This window comes from Nomascus leucogenys, chromosome 3 (assembly GCF_006542625.1).
Source record: "Nomascus leucogenys isolate Asia chromosome 3, Asia_NLE_v1, whole genome shotgun sequence".
Taxonomy (NCBI): Eukaryota; Metazoa; Chordata; class Mammalia; order Primates; family Hylobatidae; genus Nomascus; species Nomascus leucogenys.
The window spans coordinates 6,162,783-6,177,260 of NC_044383.1; the positions used below are offsets into that span (position 1 = coordinate 6,162,783).

The 14,478-nt window shown below is 47.9% G+C and overlaps 1 protein-coding gene across 2 annotated transcripts in view; it reads right to left on the minus strand.

Moving 5' to 3' along the window:
• Positions 1 to 14,478, minus strand: part of DOCK1 (dedicator of cytokinesis 1) — a 544,856-nt gene that overhangs the window by 88,065 nt on the left and 442,313 nt on the right. For both annotated transcript variants that reach the window (XM_012505804.2, XM_003280960.2), the window contains exons 32-33: positions 8,866 to 8,924; positions 1,128 to 1,276 (exon numbers count right to left, since the gene is read on the minus strand). In XM_012505804.2, the coding sequence (XP_012361258.1) occupies positions 1,128 to 1,276; positions 8,866 to 8,924 (208 nt within the window). The remainder of the gene's footprint in view (positions 1 to 1,127; positions 1,277 to 8,865; positions 8,925 to 14,478) is intronic.

The following is a 14,478-nucleotide window of genomic DNA, read 5'->3' on the forward strand; positions in this document are numbered from 1 at the left end:
GTGGGGCGGATGTGCGTGTGTGTGTGGGGATGTGCATGTGTGTGTGTGGGGATGTGTATGTGTACGTGTGTGTGGGGGGATGTGTATGTGTACGTGTGTGTGTGGGATGTGCATGTGTACGTGTGTGTGTGGGGATGTGCATGTGTATGTGTGTGGGGATGTGCATGTGTATGTGTGTGGGGATGTGTATGTGTATGTGTGTGGGGATGTGCATGTGTATGTGTGTGGGGATGTGTATGTGTGTGTGTGGGGATGTGTATGTGTGTGTGTGGGGATGTGCATGTGTGTGTGGGGATGTGCATGTGTGTGGGGCGGATGTGCGTGTGTGTGTGTGGGGGGATGTGCATGTGTATGTGTGTGGGGATGTGCATGTGTATGTGTGTGTGTGGGGATGTGTATGTGTGTGTGTGTGGGGATGTGCGTGTGTGTGTGGGGGGGGATGTGTATGTGTGTGTGTGGGGATGTGCACGTGTCTGTGTATGTGTGTGTGGGGATGTGCACGTGTATGTGTGGGTGTGGGTGCCAACCCAAGAATACATAAACACTATACTTATTTTCTTGGGATCCAGAAGGAGATTTTGTTACTTCTTGAGCATAAGTTATGCAGCAGAGTTTGTCCCTCGTGCTGTTTGTCACAGTATGTTTTGAGCACTTTATATACACTTTCTTAGAGAATTTTCATCAGTTCCATTGCACAGGCAAAAGACCAAGACACACACTTAAGAGAAAAAAAGCAAAGACTTTAGCTTTCAAAATACCATAATTCTGCAATAAGCAGCTGGTCTGAGAGAATGTAACACAAGACATTTGATTAAACACTCTACAAGAGCACGTACCAAGAAGTGGGAGCAAGAGACTTTTATCCGGGGTTGAATGTGTAAGTAAACCCAGATTAAAGGAAGTAAGTAAGAGCTAGAAATTGAGAATAATCCTCCCGAAAATCGAGTGCAAGGGATGATAAGCTTCTTCAATAAGGAAAATCATAGGCTTTCTCTCTCAAGCTGTAGGAAAATGTGTTTTCCACGTTGGCACCTTTAACTCTAGAATTGTCTACAAGTTTCTTTCAAGGTTTTCAGGTTTGTCTCCTTCATGTCCCCCAGCCACTCGCTGCACATCTACGTCCTTACCATTTGGAAGCTTCGGGTCGAATGGAATTCACACTGCATCATATCAAAGAAGATGGGGATGGTGGCTTTGCGCAGCTCCGTCTCGGGAATTAATGTCATTTCTAATATTGGGCCCACCATTTCTGGAATGAACTTTATCTTGTGTTGACCTTGGAATAAAGAGATACAATATTCAGAAATAAAGAAAAATAGAATTCTAAAGTGGGCTTAAATGGATCAAACAACACAACGCAGATCACTGTGGCTTTGAGCAGCAGGATCCTGAAAATGTGCATCAATTTCTCGTCTGCAGATGATGATTTTGAACTTTCCCAGCCATTAGTATAAGAAGTGGCCTGTATTCCACATGTTATAAGTGAAGCTATTCAAAGATCCGCACAGTATAAGCCTGTAATCATGACTTCTCTGTCAGAGAAGATAAACACTGTTTTACAAGTAGCCAATTCCATCGCACGGATTCGGAACACATGCAGCTAATTCCCAATTCTGAATAGAGCAGGGGCTTCGAGTGGGGAGGCTCAGCCTCTAACTCTGCACAGTGACAGGAACAGGAGCCGACAAATGAGAGAGAGCAGATAGTCTCTCGGGTCCTTTTTATCTCCCACATCTTATGAAGATGAGTTTACCATTTGACACCTCTGTAAATAATGCAGGGTGATTTCTGCAACATTCCAAATGACTCCAATCAAAGTAAATCAAGGCGCCGGCATCTGAGGCTGAAGCCCTAAAAGCAGCAGTGATTCTACCTTTTCGAGCTATTGTTTGATAGGAAAATGCTTATTTAAAGAACTACTTTAGCCGGGTGCGGTGGCTCATGCCTGTAATCCCAGCACTTTGGGAGGCCAAGGCGGGCGGATCACGAGGTCAGGAGATTGAGACCATCCTGGCTAACACGGTGAAATCCCATCTCTACTAAAAATACAAAAAATTAGCCGGGCGTGGTGGCGGGCGCCTGTAGTCCCAGCTACTCCCGAGGCTGAGGCAGGAGAATGGCGTGAACCCGGGAGGCGGAGCTTGCAGTGAGCCGAGATCGCGCCACTGCACTCCAGCCTGGGTGAAAGAGCAAGACTCCGTCTCAAAAAAAAAAAAAAAAAAAAAAAAAATATATATATATATATATATATATTAGCCGGGCGTGGTAGTGGGCGCCTGTAGTCCCAGCTACTTGGGAGGCTGAGGCAGGAGAATGGCGTGAACCTGGGAGGAAGAGGTTGCAGTGAGCCGAGATCGCACCACTGCACTCCAGCCTGGGTGACAGAGCGAGACTCCGTCTCAAAAAAAAACAAAAGAACTACTTTATTAATCTCATCTCACCTATCTTGTTCCAGATACGATTTTTAAAGAACTCAGAAAAATGTTTCTCAAAAGTTTTTCAAATGTGAATAATAATGAATATGATCATATTAGTTAGCATTTACAGTTTACATGACAAGCTCAGGATAAAGCATCATCTCACTGAATTTTCACGGTAACCTTGCGAGATGGGTACCTGCTTAACCTGTTGAACAGAGGAGGAAAGTGGGCTGTTCCCAAAGCTGTTCTGTGAGCTGTTCAGAGAAGTGGAGAAGCAGGATTTGAACCTGGGTCCGAGATTATGAAGGCTTAGCTGTGACCCTCATTTTACAAATTCCTTCCCTGTTTGCTTGTCTCAGGATCTTTGCATGGCACTCGGACCCTACCCGCCTCTCTGAAAGAGAAATTGTCTGAGCTGTCCACTCCCTTATTTGTCCTCTATAATTGCAAAATGAACAGAGAGGTCAGTGATCTGTCATTTTCTGTCATTTTATCCACCACAGCTGAGATATTACAATTCTAAATAAGCCCCCAGAAAGTAGAGACTGGCTTCTCATAAGCACTCAATTTATGTTTTTAATTTCAATGGTTTTTGTTAGAAATCTTGGTATCGTACCTTCCTGGGCCTCTGTTGCTGACTTAGAAAGATGCTAGCCCCAGGATCACCATCGGGAAATCTGGCGACCAGGCAGAGCAGCTGGCAGCTGGGCCTGATGTGGTGGCCAGCCCCTCCCTCCTGCTAGTTGTGGGTTGGCTGCCATTGTGCCCACCCCAGCCGGGGACCCCATATCCTGTGGGTGCGTAGCTGCTGTACCCCTGAGGATCAGGGTGGCTCATAAAGAGCTTGAAGTGAACCAGGCAAGTTCAGAGAGATGGGAGAGGGAGGAAATCACAGCAACTGCCAAGCTTCTTCCACCGCCTGGACACTGCACCTCTGGAATGAAGCTCCTGGAAGACTCCTTTCTAAAAATGGGGCTGCGAACCTTAGTTAAGGTGACATAATGAAACTCAGAGGCAGGTCCTATCAAAAAGGTGGTGTTTTAAAAGCCGACCCTCTTGTCTTTCAGAAATCTTGATTTTGTTTTCATTTCACCCCACTGCAGCTAAAACCATTTCATTTCCAACATATAACAGAAGAATGCCCAAGAAATTAAATGTTTGAATAAATCGTTTGCAATATTTTGTTAACACCAGCAATGTATCCCGAATTAACCAATCTTATTAATATTTCTACACAATCAGGAAACTAAATTCTTTAGTTTTCTTTGCAACTCAGCGAATATACATTTCTGTAAAGAGAATCATTAAACAAATGTGGCTACTATAACTATACTTAAGAAGATACGTAATCCTTATAATTAGACTGAATTACTTTTTATTGGGTGGACATACACAGAAAATGTAATTAACATCTTATTTTTAACTTTTACTAAATAATTAATATTTTGACTAAGGCTATCATTGTGTGATTCTCATCACTTTCCCAAATGCTAAATGTTTCTGAAAGGCCTGTAACCACTGCAAAGCATTCTCCTGAAAATGCCATTATATTCCATCTCTCAGGTGACACTTTCCTTGTATTATGCCTAAAAAATGTCAGAGCCAATGTTTCAGAAAACAGATGATGGTGACAGCGAGTTGTTCATCAACCACAATTTCAGTGTCATAAAGTTCTGTCTGTCACCAACAGGTTTTATTGTTCCAAGCTGGGAAAAACATAGAAAGCAGTAACAAGTGGTTGTAGAAGCAGGGATTGGAAAAAGAAGCTACCAAAAACGACAGTAGCTTAACCTTTTATTATCACCCTCCTTATTAGTACATAAGGCACACTGGCCTGGAGCTGGTACTGGGTTCTATGGATAGTGACAGCCTTGGGGACTGATTCTCCGTAAACCAATGGTCCCCAAGGTGAGCAGGAGGGGGTGGGGAATGTTCTCTGGTAGCCATCTTTTTTTTTTTTTTTTTTGACATTTGCATTATGAATTTCCCCTGGAGCATATCTTGCTCAAATTTAATGATGAACTCAGGTCTGGAACCAATGAGGACCAAGGTGACTCCTGCAGTGTAGACTTGAAGAAAAAGAGGACACACTTTTGAGACAAAGGAAGGTGATGAGGAGAATATTTTACTTCCAGTCCCTGCCGGTCTCATAGCCCATCTAGAGTCTATTTTAGTTACAGAACGTGGAGCTCTTTCCCCTGGGAACAACATCTTGTTTTCTCACGAAGCCAGGGCCTCCCCAGTCAGAAGCCTCCCTGTGGGTGTTTAAATTATCTCTTTGCAATCACTGGTGTTCAAAAATCTGGGACATTAAACATAGACTTATCCCAGAAAAATCTCTGTATACACAAGAGCAGGCAGAGCAAAAGGTTCCGCCACCCGGCCAAACCCATTAGGCCACGATGTACATGGGTTTTAATGAAAAGCACACAATTTGCCCAGTCACCAAAAAACACCCATGAAGGGAATCCCTGCATGAAAAACATCCCAAACCCAACACGGCGGATAAAGATCTTGCTCCAAGCACATTCGTTCCGGCTGGCTCGGGTCTAGTGCTCGCTCCAGTGTGCTGGATGTGATAAACAAAATGTAAATCGAGGCGGCACAGGCAAGGAGATCAGGTGCTCCGGCAGGCTGCCGCATAGAGTGTGCTTTGATAACTCAGGAGCTGGGTAAATAAGCACATTTCACCCCCCTTTTTCTTTTGAGAGAGAGCCTGCTTTTGATTTCCCCGTTCAGACTCAAAATATGACAGGTTTGGGAGGGAAAGAAACACATCACTCTGTCCCATGGGGCAGTGCCATGTTTGGCCTTGCATTAAATTGAGCAAAACAGACCAACAGACCCCAGATCCTTGCTCTGAGGCTGGGCAAGGAGGAGGGAAGAGCTGAGATGCTCCTCTCTACGGGCCATGCATATTATTGGAAAGACTCAAGGAGGAGACTCGTGGAGCATTCAGCTGAAGGTCTGCTCAAGTGACAGTTTACTAATTGTAAGCAGATAAATAGATCTGATTTCCATTTCTATTTCCTTGGCAGAGTCGGTGCTATCATCCTGCCAATATGTTCCCAAACCTGCACCCATTTACAAAAAGTAAAAATAAAATGGAAAAAAAAAAACAACCCAACTATGTAGAAGGTAGGTTGTATACATCCTGGGAAACTGAGATGTGCTGCCATAAATTTGGAGCGTGACAGCCTTGGCAAAGACACTCAGGCACCTGGCACCATGGCAGGAAGGAGGCCACCCCATGGCGCTATCCTTAGCTATCCTGAGGGGCTGCTTGGGGAGGATCCTGTGGGCTGCAGGTGCTTTTAAGATCATCACCCTCGCTTTGAAAAATAACTTATTTTACCAGCAAGGAACCCAACTCTGGTGGCTGACTAGTATTTCTTGTTGTTTCCAAGTCCCTGACCCTAATTGGCTTTGGTTTACTTTCGACCTCTTGGCTGCTTCTCAGGCCAGAGTCGATGTTCCTGGCTAAAAAGCTGCAAAACACACATCTCATGCATTAATCACCATATTCAAATCAGCCACTGACAGGAGGGAAGGGGGGATTTTGCTCTCTTCACTGCAACCTTTTCCAAATCAAAAGACTCCTGTCGCTTGACTTGGCCTATCTGGAGCACGACAGATAACGTCAAGAGAACCAAGTGCTTTGTGTCAGACCCAAGTGTATCCTCAGAAGGCCGGGCCTGCCCAAGCACCTGGAGGGGGCACGCGGAGAAACTCACCCTTTCTGGGCCCGTCTTTCCTTCCTTCATTGTTATCATGGCACATAGCACAAATTGAAATGGAGCCACTATCAATGGTGATCAATCTCAGGGACTACAGAGGTGACATTAAATATACTTGAAAACAAAAACAAAAACAACCCCAAATCAGAAAACTAGAAAGGCAGGAGCACCCATCAGTCAGGGTGACCTCTGGCCAGCTGTGGCTCGAGCTGAGTTTTAGAGGCTCCCTTGGTGCTAGGCAATGACCTTGGCACATGGAGAGCAGTGGAGGATCCTGGGGGTGCTCAGGGGCCAGGGTGAGTCAAATGGTGGCTGTAGCTGTATACGGGGAGAAGGAAGCATTTCAGTATGTAATGACCCATGAGGCCCTCTGCTAGGGTGGTGTCTCTAGTTATCATAAATGATGTGAAATGTTATTGAGCCATTCCAGAATGAGAACCTTCACTTGAAAGTATATGTGCAAGTGTCCTCTTGGGGGAAATAGGCAACTCCCATCTATACTTTAGAGTTGAAGTGGAACAACACAGAAGATAACAGACTCACTCTTTTAGGAGGGGCCAGGATAAAAGATGGCCTCAGAGAGAGCCTGTGTCCAGAGAAGAGGTCAGGGGTCTGCCCTGAGGGCCCGACCGTGGCAGGTGGAGCTCCTATCACCTCCTTCATGAACGTTGGTGCCTATAAAAGTCCTGGACTCCCTGAGTTCCAACAGAGAACAGCCCCGCTCCATGCCATTGCTGTGAAAGCCCTCCCCCATCTCCTGCCTCTCTCTCTCATGGGACCACACTGGGTCCCTGCCTGGTGTGGGGCCTGCCGTCTGGCCTGACAGAGCAAATGACAGATGCATCTGTCAGAGCATGGTTTTAACAAAGAACACAGAGAGATCAATTAGGATGAATCATGGATGGTCCTCCTCCCTGTTCTAAAAGACTGAGCACGTTATTACTGAGATCATCGTGTATATATATATATATATATATATATATATATATATATATATATATGTCATAGAATTATTGAGTTTTTGGGATTGGAAGGCTCTTGAAAAATTCAGTCCAAGCACTTCACCTAATAGCCCAGAAAGACTGAGCCATGTGAATTAGGCCTCACGGGGAGGCAGGAGTAGGAGAGGATGAAAACTTCAAGGTGGGACTTATCATCCCTCTTGACTCTGAGCCCAGATCCCCTGCCTTCCTCCCTGGGATGGCAGGAGGGCCAAGGACAGGATAGTGCCCGGTAGGTATCATGCTGCAGAGATCAGCAGGCCCTTTGACAGCTGAGACCCAGTACTCAGATTCTGGACATAGGAGCTACTGCAGCAAAATCATGTGCAGAGACCTAGCACAGAGCTTCCTCGGGGGGTCCTCCACTGACTCCAGGACTGACCCCCAGAAAGGATGCAATGGTGCAGGTTCTCTTTGTACTGGGAGGGCACAGGCAGACAGGGCCACTCTGACCCGCTCTCCATCCCCACCTGGGAGCATCTGCTGTGGCTTTCCATTCCTGAGAACCTAACTGGGCCTCCTGTCAAACCAAAGAACAGCAAGGAAGATGCAAAAGCAAACAGCGAGCTAGAAGTGAAGCGTGGCTCACTGGGTTCTGCATCTTTCTTGCCATGCTCTCCAGCCACTGCAGGGAGTCACAGCTGCTCGGGAAGTAAGCAGGCTGGGGTGCAGCTAAGTTGTCCCAACCCTGGTGCAACAAGTGAAACCCTAATGCAACGAGGCTAACAGAGTGATGCGGACAGACCCCTGCCTCCTTCTAGTAGGAAAAGATTCTCTGAGGTAGAGGGGAGAGTGGAGGGTTTCTCGCAACACGCCAATGCAGGCTTCTCGTGTCCATTTGAAGGAAGGAAGCAGAGGCCTGGAGATCCTGGGGCAGAAAAGCAACTGATGCTTTGTTCAGGACTGAGGCAAGGCCACCAGCACCCCATGGCCTAGGACACCTCGGCACAAAGCAAGCCCGAGGGCTGAGGGCAGGAGCCAGAGAGAGCTTCATCTCAACGAGGAGTGAGGCCGGATTCCTAGAGGGTACTGTAAAGATGCTGGGAAGATACCAAGTTATTGTCAGTCATTGATTTCTTGAAGGGGCTTATCTATAAGAATTACATGTCACATTGGTTAAAATTTTAATAGAGAATTTATTCTTACTGTTCATGATAAAAGTAGTTGGAAAAAATTACTTAATTTACAAATAAACTCGTATTAATTTCATATACACACCCAGACCCTTCACTGCTTTGAGTGCAGGAGCGTGTTAGGCTGCCACCACCTGGTGACAGCGCACCTAAATACAGGATCTGGCTTTGAGGAGGGGAATTAACCCTTTAGAAGGCAGAGTCTGTAAAACTGAATACGGTGATAGCAAATGTCACAGAAGGATGAGCTTCCTGTCTGACGCAGAGGAACTGGGGCAGCTAAGGGAGGGAGGCAACACCAGCGAGGGAGGAGCTCTACGCCACGTGTCCACCCAACACAAGAGGGGGCTCTGTGGATTTTTCTTTTTGCCCCACCCATGAGATTTTCTTTCCTTGCCTTTGGTCTTCTATCTCTTAATTCCTGAAAACAGTTACTACAAAGAGTAGCAACTGCTGTCCAAGGAACAGAAGCCATTAAGATCTTAAGACATCCCAACACTGATGAACACGGCCAGTGTCATGACCCACCAGGGATGCAAGATATTCACCAGGCCCCCACATCCAGGCTACTCACCAAGATTGTACCACATGTCTCTGATTTCAAAGCCAATCTGTCTCCTCATATCTCCGTACCTGGAAATCAGGGAAAAGAAAAACGCTGAATCACTCCGGAAAGCATTTGAAAATCGGACTGGAATTATTTTTAAGTGCAATTAAAGCCTTCTAGCACTGAGACAAATAAAGAGAGTGTCAAAGCTTCAACTTCTCTTGCCACCAAAAGGAATCAAAGAAGGAGGAATCTAGCTGGGGGATATCTCACTTTCTCATCACTGAGGGTTACACAACATCTTCCCCCCCCCCCGGTGGGAACATGGGGGAACTTGTGGAGAGTCATGAAAGCATTTCCCTTTCTTCAATTTCTTGGCTCCTGGGCCCAAGGGGGAGCTTGGTTCCACGCATGTTGTTAGTGTCTAGGCACTGCAGACACCACATAACATCCTACTGCACACAACAGGTTGCTTTCCAAAGTTAAAATTAAATCCGGGGTCAGGGCAGACCTCTTCCAAAGTTCTTGCATTCCTCTACGTCATTTTAAATGTAAGGAAGGGCTTAACACCAAAAGATGCCAACAAATTTTCCACTGTTTTTGTTTATCAGGGAAAATAAATGCTAATTTTCCTCCCGATGGGTGCATGAGGAGGTGTGTGTTTCATGAGTAAACAGAATTTGATGCTCCAGAAGATAAACCTTTATTAGTTTGTGAGCAATTTAACTTTTTCTTTTATTGCCTAAGGAAAAAGCTGATTATATTAAAAATAATAATTTGCAAAATTATCATACAGGATTACAGTTGAACAGCTGTGTCATCGAGCCTGCTGTGCTCACCCTCGTGTCAGGAGATGTGAGAAGGAAAGCACTGATTACAGACGAGCACACTGTGGCTCTTGAGGCGAAGATCCTGGCCGGTAAATCAACAACTGCGGCCTGCTGCCACCTTATTAGAGAAGACTCTGGTGCCCTAAGCACCTGTCTGTCACTCACGGCGTGAGTAGGCTACAGCCAAGAGTGATCATCTCAACCACAGAAGATCAATCTCACCCGGCAGCTCTGCTGCGGTGCGTGGGAGGCCACGCACCTTGGCCCACAGTGCCGGTGAAGAAAAGGAACTGGAGCCTAGGCCACTCCCTGCCAGGACACGCTAGCTCTAAGCGCAGCCCTAAGCCAGATGAGCACTGATGCAGGCAGACTCGGTTAAGGAGGGGGCATCTCAGCTGGGGAGACAGCCCAGCACTGAGGCTGACTGTTACTTCTCTTCCCCTGACTCAGTTACTTCTCTCAGGTCCCAGAATGATTAGAATGAGAATGATCCCAGGGAAATCCTAAAGTACAGGAGACTCAGCTGCAGTGGAGGACCGTCCATGGTTGGGGAAAGCACGCAGGCACAAAGCTACTGGACCCGGTGGGTGGGAGAGAGGAAAGCGCCCTGCATAACTCACCCCCCCAACTGCCCAGGAAACACACGACCTGAATACTGCTTGGAGGCTTGTAGTGCTGACTCCCCCATTCCCATTTTGCTCCTGCACTAATGACAAAGTGATCCCAGCAGCTGCTGCGGCCAGGGCTGGGAAAGGATGTAGTTGGCTGCGGGGTGACCTGGCAGGCTGGCGTCCTTGCAGCATTTCCCAGGGGTGGGACACACAGAAAGCAAAACTGTGGCGAAGCCCCGTTCTAATCTTTCCTCTGAGGTTGGTGAGGTTCTCGCTGTGCAGGTGGGTGAGTCCCCTTCCAGCCAAGCAGGTGTTGGGCAAGCCCAGGAACGTGGCATCAGAAAGAGGTGCCCCCCCCGAACACAAACACCCCGTGCCCCCATGTCCCCCAGCGGCAGTGAAATGCTCACAGTGGGATCGGCCTAGCATGTATTGACCCACTCAAGCTCTGCACATGCTTCTCACATCCCAGCTACACAGAGTTCTTCTCATTCTGGGATGATTCCCTCAAAATAGGAAGGCCCAGGCCAGGTGCAGTGACTCACACCTGTAATCCCAGCACTTTGGGAGGTCGAGGCAGGTGGATCACCTGAGGTCAGGAGGTCAAGACCAGCCTGGCCAACATGGTGAAACCCCGTCTCTACTAAAAATACAAAAATTAGCCGGGCGTGGTGGCACATGTCTGTAATCCCAGCTACTTGGGAGTCTGAGGCAGAAGAATTGCTTGAACCTGGGCGGCGGAGATTGTAGCAAGCTGAGATCACGCCACTGCGCTCCAGCCTGGGCAACAGAGCAAGACTCTGTCTCAAGAAAAAAAAAAAAGGCTCAATGCTAGGCTGAACTTCATCAGTGTCTGTGCCTTGCTGGCCCCTGACTCAGTTACTTCTCTCAGGTCCCAGAATGATTAGAATGAGAATGATCCCAGGGAAATCCTAAAGTACAGGAGACTCAGCTGCAGTGGATTTTCCACTTGTGGTTTGGGTAATTCAGGAGTAACTTGCCGTATTTCCAGAGCTGGCACCACAATCTGGATCTGGGAGGCCAGGTGCATCTGCTCCTCCCCATCCTCTTTGCCCCTCCCACCCCTCCCCGCTCCTCCCCACCCCTCCCGGCTCCTCCCCACCCCTCCCCGATGCTCCCCACCCCTCCCCGATGCTCCATGCTCCCCACCCCTTCCGCTCCTCCCCACCCCTCCCCGATGTTCCCCAGCCCTCCCCGCCTCCCTGCACAGCGCCTCTCCCTTGGGTGGTGAAGGAGGCTGAGGGATGAGGGATTTCCATTCTCAGATAGACTTTACTGTCCTGTAGGTGGAAGATGACAGTTGCTGGCAGTATTTGAGAACTGGGGGATTAGCAAGGATACGAGAGCCTACCCCTCAGGAGAGTAGGGCCTGCGGCATCAAGGTGCTAAAGATGCGGTTTTAATTGTCAAATAGGACAAGGGCGCTCTAGCCTGGAGCAGCAGCAGTGAGGAAGAGTGGGGAGCTGTGAGGGCAAGGGCCGGTTGGAGGTCCCTGGCAGCGAGAGGGATCTTTTCCTTGGTTTTAATAAGACGGCAGCTTTGGTGAATCTATACATGCCCCAGAGTAATCCCCAAATAAAGTCACAGCTGTCACCAGACCTCAAGCGGGCTTCCCAAGCCATTCCTTCGTTCTTCCCACGGAGGAGGAAAAAAGGAAAATTGAGAGTGTAGGGCTAATAAAGCTTATTGCCCGGAAGCAGAACCCCGGGCTGGTGGCAGCCCTGGGGACCATAACTAAGTTCCTCTCTAGCAATAAACAGCCGAGGGGACTGCACTAGTCATAGAGGAGAGAAGCAAAAGGACATGGCCATCCTCACCGGGAAGGAGAGTAGAGAATCCAAGTCTTCAGACTCCCACACCCACAGCACGCACCCCCAGGACGGGGACTTTCCATGCCCCCACAGCATGACACAGCGTCGCATCTTTCAAAGTGCTTTCCTTTCACTTGGTTTTGGAATAAGACTATGAGCTGAGCAAGCTGACATTTCTGTGCCCATTTTCTCAATAAGAGAGCTGGGACTCACAGTGGGGAACACACGTGCCTGACTCCACCGAGCCGGATGGGGTCACTGTGCTCTGCCCGGAGCTTCTCACCTGAGCCCACCCACAGTGTGAGTGACAGGAGAACCTATGCTTAGGAGGCACACTTCCTACCGCCCAGGGAGATCTGGGATCCCACATCCAGGCTGTAACCCGGACATAAAATTGTGTGAATTTGGTCCCTGTGGCCTAACCTTAGCACCTGGTTTCTTGTATCTTCACTCCAAGAAACACACCCCCGAGCGATAGATAGCTCAGGCTTGGGGGTAAGGCCAGCCTGAGCCTGAATCTAAGCACACCGGGCAATTTACTTGACCACTCTGACCCTCAGTCTCCTCATCTGTAGTGCTGGGAGAATGGTGCATGACGCTCAGTGCTAGGCTTTTGTGAACAACAAGAGAGCGATGATGTCCCTGTCTATCTGGCAGGCACTGGAGCCACGCTAGGTCCTTCCTTTAAAATCTCAGGCTGGGCACAATATTTCCCTCATGGTTGCAACGGTCATTTAGATCGATTCATTTAGGGAACATTTACTGAGCACTTGGGCCAGACACAAAGCTAATGTGGAAATATGAATATTCATATTAGAATATTAATATCACTATAATATGGAGAACAGACAAGACTCACAAACCACAGTGGGCTATGTGCATGTAGGCGAGACGAACATTAATAAAATAATCACACAAGATAAACATGTGTAGATACGTAGGTAGAGGAATTGTTTTTGTGAAGGCCAGGATCATGGCTTCATAGAGAAAACATGGGAACTGTGAGAAAATGTAACAGTGGGCTCAGCTTGGCTCTGGCAGGAGTTCTCTAGGACAGTAATATTTGCTCTGAGATTTGACGAAGGAGAGATGAAATCCGGACGAAGAGGGTAGGGAAGAGCATTCTGGGCAGGAGGACCAGCAGGCGCCAAGGCCCTGTGGCAGGGAGGGTGAGTGCCTGGTGGGTGGGGCTACAGAACACAGAGCTGGCTCCTTCTGTTTAAGAGACCAGGGGATGAGGGGGATGCACTGTGAGCAGAGGTTGCAGGAGGCAGGTTTTTTTAAAGCACCACCCCCCCCCCCGCCACTTTTTTTTAAGTTTCATAAACTTTTCTGACATAAAAAATACATTTATTAACCAGCACATATATTAATATACATGTATGTATATAAAGTTTTATGAAATGATGCTTAACCTTACTGCCTGCAATGAATGCTGATATTTTTTCCTAGATTCTATTTCACTGAAAAAAGAAAAAAAAGTCTATTGGTCATGACTAGTGTGGGTTGGACTGTGTCCCCTTTAAAGCTATGTTGAAGTCCTAAACCCTGGTATCCATGACGGTGAGCTTATTTGGAAATAGAGTCTTTGCAGATGTACTCAAGGTAAGATGAAGTCATACCCGAGTAGGGTGCCCTCTAGATCCAGTGACCTGTGACCTTATAAGGAGAGGGAGATTGACAGACACAGACACATAGGAAGACACAAGGAAGAAGGCCACAGGAAGATGGGGCAGGGATTGGAGTGACACAGCCACAAGCCACGGAATGCCAAAGACCGGGGCAGCCACCGGAAGCCAGGAGAGAGGCAGGGAATAGCTTCTCCCTCAGAACCTCCAGAAGGAACCAACCCTGCCCACACCTTGACTTCGGACTTCTGGCCTCCACAACTGTGAGACAATCAGTTCAAGCCACCCGGTTTGTGTTCACTGTTACGGCAGACCAGCCTAGGAAATGGATATGATGGCCCTTTAAGTGAATATTCTGACCCAATCAAAGGTTGAGACCTGCAGTTTGAAAAATGCTTTCCTAAGGAAAGAGAATAGAACGTGAAGGCCTAAGACCAAGGTGTGAGGTGTGAGGACTCCCCCGCCACTTGATGCTGGGGTGCAGGGGTAGGAATCAGACAAGAGAGAGCAGACACCAAAAAGCTTGGAGAAAAGCTCAGGAGAGTCCTGAGAGCGAAGAAAAGCATGTTCTGAGATGGAGGGAAAGAAGAAACATGTTGAGGATGTGGGGAGAGCATCTAGGGGCCTGAACACCCTCCATCTACTTGGGGGCAGCCAGGACCTGGCTGAGGTTCTGGGGGAATGCAGTGCCTGGAGCCAGCATCGGAGTGGGTGGGAGGTGGGGAAAGGGGACAAGGAA